Source organism: Pelmatolapia mariae, linkage group LG10_11, assembly GCF_036321145.2.
Source record: "Pelmatolapia mariae isolate MD_Pm_ZW linkage group LG10_11, Pm_UMD_F_2, whole genome shotgun sequence".
NCBI classification, from domain to species: domain Eukaryota; kingdom Metazoa; phylum Chordata; class Actinopteri; order Cichliformes; family Cichlidae; genus Pelmatolapia; species Pelmatolapia mariae.
Genome location: NC_086236.1, coordinates 7,604,189 through 7,614,944, shown reverse-complemented (window position 1 = coordinate 7,614,944; position 10,756 = coordinate 7,604,189). Strand labels below are relative to the sequence as shown.

At 39.2% G+C, this 10,756-nt stretch overlaps 1 protein-coding gene across 1 annotated transcript; it reads right to left on the bottom strand.

The window, feature by feature from the left end:
* Nucleotides 1-1,460: 1,460 nt before the first annotated feature.
* LOC134636618 (solute carrier family 35 member F2-like) lies at nucleotides 1,461-9,663 on the bottom strand. The gene is made up of 9 exons (XM_063486679.1): nucleotides 9,551-9,663; nucleotides 8,962-9,061; nucleotides 8,378-8,550; nucleotides 7,002-7,129; nucleotides 6,369-6,528; nucleotides 5,924-6,080; nucleotides 4,350-4,402; nucleotides 4,076-4,230; nucleotides 1,461-3,037 (listed from the first exon to the last, which is right to left on the bottom strand). Exons 2-9 carry the CDS (start codon nucleotides 9,048-9,050, stop codon nucleotides 2,831-2,833), a joined length of 1,122 nt encoding a protein of 373 aa, XP_063342749.1. The 5' UTR covers nucleotides 9,051-9,061; nucleotides 9,551-9,663; the 3' UTR covers nucleotides 1,461-2,830.
* Nucleotides 9,664-10,756: the final 1,093 nt, after the last annotated feature.

Genomic DNA, 10,756 nt, shown 5'->3' with positions numbered 1-10,756 from the left:
TTTTTGATTGTTTGCAGTGCTCTGTATCTTTACATCTGTATTTGTCTTGGACTGAGAACCACCACAGTACAATATCATTTGGGTTTCGTATTGCTAAGTCTTGTTTAAGTCCTGTAAGTTGTGAGGTGGGGCTTCCATGGGTTGGACTTCTTTGTCCCACATATCCCTTATTGGATTTTGATCTGGGGAATTTGGAGGCCAAGTCAACACCTCAAACTGGATACTGCCGTTGCCTTCAAACTATTCCTGAACCATTTCACTTTGTGGCAGGGTGCATTATCCTCCTGAAAGAGGCCACAGCCATCAGGGAGTACAGGTTCCATGAAGAGGTGTACGTGGTCTGGAACAATGCTTAGGTAGGAGGTACATGTCAAAGTAACATCCACATATAGGTGCAATGGTGACGAGATAATCAGTGTTGTTCACATCACCTGTCAGTGGTCAGTGGTTATGCCTGATCAGTATGCTTCCATGTTACTGTTTACTAATTAAGGTCATGACATAGTTAAGGACTCTTGTTCTGGTTAAACTGAATACATAACCAGATCAACTTTCCTATATGTGCAAAATTATAGCACGTGTCATATTTCCACATCATCATATTTCACACACACACATTCTTGTTAAATTACATTCACCCGCCACTGTATTAGGTACACTTTGCTAGAACCCAACTGAACTCCCCTTTGCTTTCAGAATTCAAGGTAGAAACATTCCTTAAAGACTTTGGGTCATATTGACATGATTAGCATCACAGAATTGCTGCAAATTTTTTGGCTGAACATCCCTGATGCAAATCTCCTGTTCCACCTCCAGTAGCACAGTGCTGTCTTCTACTGCTGTACCCCATCTGCTTCAAGGTCTGATGTGCTTTGCTCTTCTGTATACCTTGGTTGTAACAAGAGGTTATTTGAGTTACTGTTCTTATCATCTGGAAGCAGTCTAGCGTCTGATCTCTGATATCAGTGGGGCATTTTCTCCCACTGAGGTTCCACTCACTGAATATTTGTTTTTTGGACTCTGTAAACCTTTTGCTGGTTGTGTGGAAAACAAATCTCAGGAGATCAGCATTTCCTGAAATACTCAGATCAGCCCATGAGAGACCAGCAACCATGTGGTGTTTAACGTCCCTTAAATCACCCTTCTTCCCTACTCTGATGCTGGGTTTGAACTTGGTTGTCTTGATCCTGTCTACATCCCTAAATGGGTTGAGTTGCTGTCATGTGCTTGGCTGATTGGATACTTCCGCAGATGGGAACAAATATACCTAAATAAGAGGGCAGTGAGTGTATAATTAAGAGATAGAATATCCACACATCATTTGTCTAATGCAGGACTGAGATAGACTTACATGTTTTCATTTCTGTAAAATCACCATTTTAAAGTAAAGTAACTGAGGAAAGACAAGAACAAAGACAATTTCAAAAAATATTTTAATAGTAAAAAAGTAAAACTCTGGGTGCAAGAAAGCCATGATGCAGTTTGTAGATTGCCAAATGACATGAGTATAAAAACTGTAACAGCACCAGAGGAGACAACTAAATGAGCTAAGTCATTTGTCTGCATGCAACCATGTAACTCAGAGGACTGTAAAACTAGACTGTAGAGGTGATGTTTTTTTTTAAAAAAAACAACAAAAACAAAACATGAAATATGGTGACATTTTATAAAACAAAAAAGAAAACAAACAAAAATCAATAATCAAACAATAAACAGCAGCGGGAGTGAAAGTTGACGTCAATTGACCCACCCTCTTTAACCCCTTTTCTCTCTTTATTAAATAAAGGAGAAAACCGCAAAAATAAATCTTACAGGGGACCTATTATGCTTTTCCTTTTGTCTGTGATGATATTCTGTTAATATGCTCAAATTAAAAATAACTAAAGTCTAAATTAAGGCTCTGTTTATCAGAGGAGGTACTCCTAGAGGTACTCCTAACATGGTCGTCCCAGGTACACTACAAAGACTCTGAATACAGAAGCTCTGCCTACCAGTTGTTAGAACTTTGTTTCTGAGGGGCAGCCAATCAGAAGAAAATTGGCTTAAATGGGGAGGAGCCTAAACACTTTGTTTTAGACAGTGGATGAAGTGAAGGGCTGTGCTATTCAGTTCAATCCAATTTCATTTATACGGCATTGTGCTAACGACCACAATAAGATTTAAAAAAAAAAAAAAAGGATGATTCTGACCTGTGGATCACACCAAGCTAAAGAATAAAAATATGGAACTGAAAATAGACACAATAGGTCCTTTTTTGTAAAACTCTGACAACTTCAAGGGAAGCAACAGGCAATATTCTATAAAAATGCTACAGCATTAATGAAAATGTGGCAATACAACTGTAGGACCCTAGATGCAGTCTGATTTCTTGTGCTTAAAATGTATACTTTTATTCTGATAGTCTGGTGCAGACAGGAAGTTAGGCGAGAAGAGAGTGGAGCCACGTGGTTTTTTGACCTCTTAATCTCTCTTCATCTATTTTGAACTAAGCTTTGTAAGTTTTGATCATTCTGAATTCAGTTACTGTGTACCTGTTTGGACATTTGGAAGTAAATATTGAAAAACTATATCAAGGACTGTTGTCAATTTTTGGATAAGGAAAAGAGGGACTAAGTGGAGCGTCGAGCTAAGGCTTCATTCAAAGGAAATCTACAACAACGATATTCTTTCAAGTCTTTTTCTGGATACACAAAATGCAAAGTGCCACACACAGGTAGTCTCTGGCTTAGTGCATAAAAGCTCAACTTCTGTAACAATATTGAAGTAAAAAGAGTAAAACTGGCCTTTATCCACTGACCTACAGTAGGAAAAAAAAGATGTCATTCTTCAGTCATGGTGTATCGTTGGCTGTGAGTGTCTCAGTTCTCTGAGTGTCATTGTCTGCAGACAGCAGCAGCTGGTCTGAGGAGCTTTGAGCCTCGGGGTCATCAGATGCTTCAGCAGGCTCTTCGGGTAAAGCTGAGTATGTCGGGACAGCGTTGAACATGATAAAACCCACGGTGATGACGACAAATGAGACGATGTACAGGGCTGAAAACTGAGACACACAACAGGGACACAGATTAACGCTAGAGGATTTTGTTCATGTGTGAGGCCTTTTTTGCTTATACCTCCACTGTCATTAATCAAATGGAGTTGTTGTGGGCAGTGTAGTATTTCAGGTGTACGTCCTCTCCTGTTGTAATCCACCTGCTACAGTTAAACAACTATGATCTACCTTGTGTACTTTGTGGTTGGGTTTTGACTTCTTTTTCAGACCGTTTCTGCATTGTTCTGAACTAAAAACAGTTCTAGGAGGTCAAAATTTTCCAAAAGAAAAAAAAAAAGATTTAAAAAACAAGCAACAGTAACAAGAACACAAAATTCTTCTTCTGTCAAATCCTAGCCAACCTTCACATATCCATTAACCCTCCCCGGGTTGACTGGCAGCCTATTATCATGTGATAAAGTCAATTTTTGCTGTTTACTGTTTTTCATGCAAGTTGAAATGCCTTCTTTTTTTGCAAGTCTTGTCAAGTCAACTTTAGAATAAATCTTACAGAAAATCTTCATCAGCTGATCACACTTCTACTACCCTGTGTAAGGTATCGAATCCTTAAGGAGCTATGGGAATGACAGGGTTTGGATTCCTCCATCAGCTGATGCAGAGTTCATTCATATGACTGTGCTGATGCATAATGGATGATACAGGGATCTTGACCATCCTCTGCATCATTTACTGGGCATGCTGCTTGAACATTTTCTCTAACGTCAGCCTTAGATTTACTGCCACAAGGTCAGATACAGGAAATCATTACCCCCTTATTTAAATGCACTCCTAGCATTTATTTTACTGAACAATATACCTATTTGATTTTCTAAATATTTCTCAAAAGGACAAATTTTCTCACTGGTCATGTGTCTGTCATCTTGTTTTTCATGCTCTAGTAGGAACCAACTGGTTCAGCACAAAATAAATCTTTTAACTAACCAATTAAATCATTTGCATTTCCTGCTGCTGCGAAACAAGGCAGAGCTATCGCTCATTTCTATCATTGAGGACCGACATGCATACATACAGACATCACAAACTCACCTTGTACATGAAGAGGAAGAGGCCACAGAAGAGGCTGAAGAGGTCAGCGGTGAGCAGAGAGAGGTTCACTGCTGTGGCGCTCGTCATCTTCATCACTACAGGCATGAAGCTGTATAAAGCGTACATGCACAAGGTGTAGACTACAAACAGCATGGCTGCAGAACACAATAAACAGATTTGAGTGAGAGGCAGTGGAGTGATATTAAAATCAGAGACACTTCTATAAATGTGATTATGTTCCAGTTTAATATGACAGTATAGAAAGTGAACTCACAGATGTGAACATCCCACTTGATTTCTCCTACTGCACGGGTTTCCAGCACAACACTGCAACAATAAGCAACAACAAGTTAAAATGATGAGGGAACATCATTAATAAAGGGTATTACATCACAATTAGGTACTATTAGGTATTACATCATTAATAAATCTTTGTTTGCATGTGAACTCATTATACATAAGTAAAGGTTGAGCAACCAAAATTGGCTCCTGAAGGTCCTTATATGTAAGATATTATATCATCATGTTGCCTAGCAACCACTTACCAGCAGCCTAAAATGACCTGTTTGTAGCTTCATGTATTAAGAAGAGGATGATTTTGATTTCTGTTTAACTTTCATAACACTTAATATATATCCACAAAATCTTCAGTATGTGTAGTATATTATGACATTATTGTGTTACCTAGCAACCACCTAGACTGACTAAAACCACCAAAAACCCACATTTTTCCTGTTTCTTTGTTTGTTTTATTAATTTGTTTTATTCACATTAACACTGGTGCTAGTCTTGGTCATCCTCAAATCCTCCATATTAATACATACACCCAAAACCTAAATTTAAATAAAGCTCAACAAGCAAGGTCTTCTCATACAGATATCACTGAAATTCATAGAAAGTATGAGAAAACAGGATGCAAAAATCACAGTCATAATCTCAAAATTTTCCATTTTCCAACTATTCTCGTTAACATGGTAAATGGCCTGTATTTGTATAGCGCTTTACTTAGTCCCTAAGGACCCCAAAGCGCTTTACACTACATTCAGTCATTCACCCATTCACCCACTGGTGATGGCAAGCTACATTGTAGCCACAGCTGCCGTGGGGTGCACTGACAGAGGCGAGGCTGCCGGACACCAGCGCCACCGGGCCCTCTGACCACCACCAGTAGGCAACGGGTGAAGTGTCTTGCCCAAGGACACAACGACCGAGACTGTCGGAGCCGGGGCTCGAACCGGCAACCTTCCAATTACAAGACGAACTGCCAACTCTTGAGCCATGATCGCCCCCGACATCTTCTGTAGTGTCTATCGTGGTCTCATCTATGTGTTTTTGCTCTCGCCTTCTTATTGTTCTGAAACCAGATAAACCTTTTAAAACACAAGTTGCTAGCAAATAAGCAAACTGTGGGTAATTCTCATTTCTGACTCTTGTAATGACTTAAATTCATAAAATCGATTTAATGTTTTAAATGAACGACCCAGTCCAAATAGAAAAATAATCAAAGTGTTTATGAAGGTCAGGTCCTTTGCCTGTTTAAGACCTCAGGAGAACCCAAAGGATTTTGAAACCACAGCTATCGCCCCCTGCTGGCTGTTAAAAGGATTTCAGGTTTAAGACACTTGGCATTGGCTTTCAAACTCAGAAGCTAGGTTCATCTATTAAACAATGTGGGTTGGCAGAGAGCTGTGATGTATATTATCTGACGGCAAAAAAGTGACATTATTCACATTATATTAACGGTATTAGCACATTAATAGTGGCTCAACAATAGTCATTACTCTGTAACAACAGTACAGAACAAAACTACCTGCTGTGTCAGTGGTGCGGAAAAACACAATATCTTACAGTTGTACACCGCTGATGAGAGTCCCAAACAGGCCCATCATGCCCAGGAATTCAACTCTGCTCAAGTTCTTCACTGTGTGCTCCTGGCACATGTTGGATATGGCGTAGAGGACGGCGCTGAGCAGGACCAACCCATCGCCCAACAGTACATCACTGGCTGCACAGAGAAAAAGGGGCCGTTAGTATAAGACACAGGCACAATTCCAATTTAATTCAGTTCAATTCATACCAACATCTGCCTCTCAGACACTGAGGAATTATTTAATATGAACCTACACTGACTGCGTTACAAATCTTTTACAGTGATAAATGTATTTTTGCCTGTTTGTTTGTTTTTAGTCAGATGAGGATACTGGCTGTCTGAACGGCTTCATGCATCAAGAGGATAAACAAAAAAGTCTGACATTAACTTTGACTGAGGATAAACAATGGAAAATGTGCTTACTGGATCCCTGGTCTCTTCCAGCCAGAATGTCAGCTCCTACCATGGCCCCCACCCCCAACAAACACACTGCTACAGCTACAAAGTGGATCACCCGATATCGAGTCTTCAGGAAAAACCAAGAAAGTAACATCAGCACCGGGATCACAAAGCAGTCCAGCAACTGAAACATAAACAGTGACAAACAGGCGTTAACATGAGGGGGAGGGCAAAAGACATGTTGCACTTCATGTAAGCCAGCTTGTTCCTCACAAACAGACCTCTTTAGTATAACCTCCTACCATGTGATGTCAGCCAAACTTGACTAAAAAATAGTCATGTTTGGCTGTAAACCCAGAGTTTTTTTTTTAAACCAAGATGGGAGAATTTTACTGAGAAAGTGAGAAACACCACACGTTCACATAGTAGCAGCTTAGCCTGTTTTATGTCCCTCTTTGAGTCTATAGAGGATCATTACATACAAAATAAACATTGCACTTATTTCAACAAGACTTCAAACTAGCAGCTAAGACAATAAGCTCATCAGGAAAGCAGCATCAGGCTCGCCCCCTGTGAAGTCTTTTGGTTAACCAAACTATACATGTGTTCAAAGCAAAGTCAGGAGAAGAGTCTTTACTGACGACATTCTTTTGTTACCTGTATACTTGTCAGCGTGGTAAACTGGTACGCCTTCACTACTGCGTAGTTCGCCTCAACATCTGCTATAGCCATCCCCAAATACCTCCACCAGTTGGTTTTTAAAATCTGTAGGATGTTCCTGTCACCTGAAGAAACACATCAGACTGAATTCAAATGGTCCATAAGACCCTTTAAACATCTAAACACTGCTTTACACATGCATTTGGTGATCTGAACAAACTGTGAATCATTAACTCCTTTGTGCTTTTTCTGCTCCTTTGATCTTATTTTACTCACTGTTCAAAGGATATTATAAACAAAGGTAATTAAATTAAGCTTCCTTTTAGAGGAGCTGATGCTGTGTTGTGTTATAACCTGGATAATGTTCATTTATTTGCATTCAAATAGTGGTTATGTGATAAGATTACGACGTCAACGTGATTCTGCTCCATTGCTAAATATTTTGTATCCATTTGTAATTAATTAATTTGTATATGTAAACAGTTTATGTTTACAATAAAAGGTGGATTTTCAGAATAAGAGCTCTAGTACTAATATTTGTTTCTGTCCGCTAATATGCTTATAGTGAGCAACATGAGGACAATTAATCATCACACAACACTGCAGCTTCTGTGAGCTCTGCACAGAATTTTATTTTATTGCCTATTGTCCTTTTACCTTGTTTTGTGCTATATTACAATGATGGAAGCTCGGATGAACCAAGTCTTAAATAATGAGGCGATCTCTGTGAGCCAGACGCTCAGACTTAAGCTTGTTTTTTCTGCACTTTATGAGCTCAGTGAGAGCAGATAATATGATACTATAGATTTTCAGGCACAGAAGTCACAATCATCTGTGGTTCAAACCTTCTGCTTGCGATAGGCAGACAATCAGAAGAAAGTTGTGTTGAAGGGGGAGGAGCTTAAACAGCTTGTTTCAGTCAGAGGATGATCTAAGAGGCGGCACCAAGTACCTTATAAAATCTTTTTTTTTTCTCTTTTGGCTGCTCCCTTTTAGAGGTCATCACAGTGGATCATCTGCCTCCATCTCATCCTATCCTAAACGCCTCCTCTGTCACATCAACCCTCTGTATGCAAAAAGGAGGAGGACATAAGGGGCTGATATGACAGAGAAGGATTATTTTTTTAACAGTGAATCAGGCAAAGCTACTCCAAAAATAAAAGCATGGAGCTGGAAATGAGGTTAATACTGTACATCTCCTTTAAAGTTCACTCTTGTGGTCTCACCACTCTCCCTTTCCCCCTAAATCAGCTTACTTTACCATAAATTTGCAGGTTCATCAGTATGATTGATGCTACAGAGAAACATTTACTTATTGTGACTCACTGAGAGCAGCCAGAATGTCAAATATCCTGAGAGCATGACAGTCTGACCTGTGCGGGTGCTGAGGTGTGTCGTGTAGGTGAACAGCAAGAGGGCGTAGTTGAGGAAGCTCTGAAGCATAGGTGTCTCCACTTTGGCATGAGTCAGGTACTCACAGCTGACTGCAGTCCCACATATCAGCAGTGACAGGACCTGACCCATGAGTATAGTCTTCAGCAGACTCCTGGTAAGTGAAGAACACGAATCATGCATCAAAAGAAAAACACTGTCGTGAATGTCATGATGATATACCAACTTGCAATTTGCTTAGGGATATCTAACCAAATATTGGTAGGGGTGGATGCATATATTTGTATATTCAGCTGTATGTGCACTCTTGACACTGTGTGGTTTAGAGAAAATCTCAAATAAATAAAAACTTGTGCACCTGATTTTTTGCTTTTTACAGTTATTAAAGATGTATGCTGTACAACCATTCAACTCGTTCAACCATTCAACTCTTGAAAAGATGTGGATGTAAGTTCTCTAGTTCTTTTACAACCTGGTGATTCCACACATCATCTGTTACATTCACTGATACAACATACAGTACAGTAACTAAAAGCGAGATTTACAAATCTAGATTTGTGCTCACCACGTGAAAACATCTCTCAGGTTGTATCTGTGCAAACCACAGCCAATCTTCATTTTCCCACACAATCTCTCCTCCACGGCCCCCTCCATCTCTCTAAGAGCTAAACACATAAAGACATAAAGACATGGACACCGAGCAAGATTAAAAGCTGGAAGAAAAATAATTGGGAATTAGTGTCTTTCGCTTTCAGTATCTTCATCAGACTGCCCAAGCAGAGCATGACACTTAATCCCCAAAGGACTGAGGTTAATGTACAAGCACATTGAATGAAGTGATTAAAACCGGTTATATATATTTCGTTACGAGCTTTGTGTACACTGGAGGCGTCGACGCTGATAGGTTAACTATTACATGCTTTAGTTAGAAAATAAATATCCCGAATTGTAGTGTAGCTCGTAATGATTCGTAATACGTACTTAGTTACGTTAAAGCAGGTATAAATAATTAGTATCAAGTACAGAAATATTAAACTTCAACTTTTCAAATGGAGTTTGGTGAACCTTGCGTCATTCATCACACTCCATTAGCTAAACAGCAAACAAAACAGCGAATTAATCAATGAATGTAAATGAATATAAATAAAACATACATTTTGACGTTCAATTATGTGGTGACATCCTCCAGCTGTGATGATTTCATGTTTATTCAGAAAAAAAAAATCTTCGTCCACGCGGAGACACCTCTCAACCAGGATGAACAGGACTAACCTCGTGCTCGCGTAGGACCGCCCCTTACGCTCTGATTGGTTGCAACGAATTCTAGGTGACGTGTGCACAGTGCAGTCAAACTTATGAAGCTGATAAAGAGGATAATTACAGTTAGTTTAGTCATTTAAGAAAAAAAATAACACAAAACGTATTTTATTAGGGATGAATTATTGTTATTAGTATATTTGTACAAATTGCACATTGATGCTTTGGCAGTGTTGTTTACGGAAATTTCCATGCTTATAAAGTCCTACTTGCTGATCGCATACTTGTGGTATGCGGTGTGGAGATCTGCCTTTCTGATTTTTCTGATGGGCTAGCACTGCATCTCTATGCCTTGTTCACGAGTTCCACATAATGTTCCACATTTTTTGCAGAAGTCAGCATGTAAGTCTAACAACACACACTTTATGTTTTAAAAAAGTTGCTGATCCGAAACCCAAAGAGGAAATAACCAGACAGAGGAGCAGACAGGGTGACAGTTATCAACAAAAGTAGGCTACTAGCAGAGGCTAGAAACAGAGATTACATTTCTCCCGTGTTAGCCTCTCTTCATTTTCTTCCTGTTAAAACCCTTTTAAGATAAGATAAGATAAGATAAGATAAGATAACCTTTATTAGTCCCACGTGTGGGAAATTTGTTTTGTTACAGCAGTGGACAGTGCAAAGTTGCATAGAAAAATTAGAGAAAAAACACTGGAATAATATATCTGTGAGATACTGTACACAATAGAATAGAATAAAATAAAATAAAAATAAAATACTATATACAATCGAATAAAATAGAATACAAATGCTATATACAATTGAGTATAATACAACGATGCCAGAAAAGAGTATTGCACTTAGTGTTATTGCTATTGCAAATGTGTGGATGTGTGTGTTTGATCAGTTGAAGTCTTCGTTGTGGAGTGGAGACCTGCGAAATCTCTCCAATCCTTCTCCTCACATAAAAGCCCCGAATGGGTCCATCATACCCTAAAGACCTTATAGTATCATTTTATCCCAATAGAGCACTTTACTCTCAGCCTGAAGGCTTACTTGTGGTTCATAGCGTTTGTAAAAGTAGAATGGGAGGCAGAGTCTTC

Coding starts and splice junctions, on each gene's coding strand:
- LOC134636618 (XM_063486679.1), bottom strand. CDS start 9,050: ATGGAGGGGGCCGTGGAGGAGAGATTGTGTGGGAAAATGAAGATTGGC. Junction 6,081..6,368: donor TGGAAGAGACCAGGGATCCA/GTAAGCACATTT, acceptor TTCTCTGTGCAG/CCAGTGATGTACTGTTGGGC. Junction 3,038..4,075: donor TCTTCCTCTTCATGTACAAG/GTGAGTTTGTGA, acceptor TGTGTGTCTCAG/TTTTCAGCCCTGTACATCGT.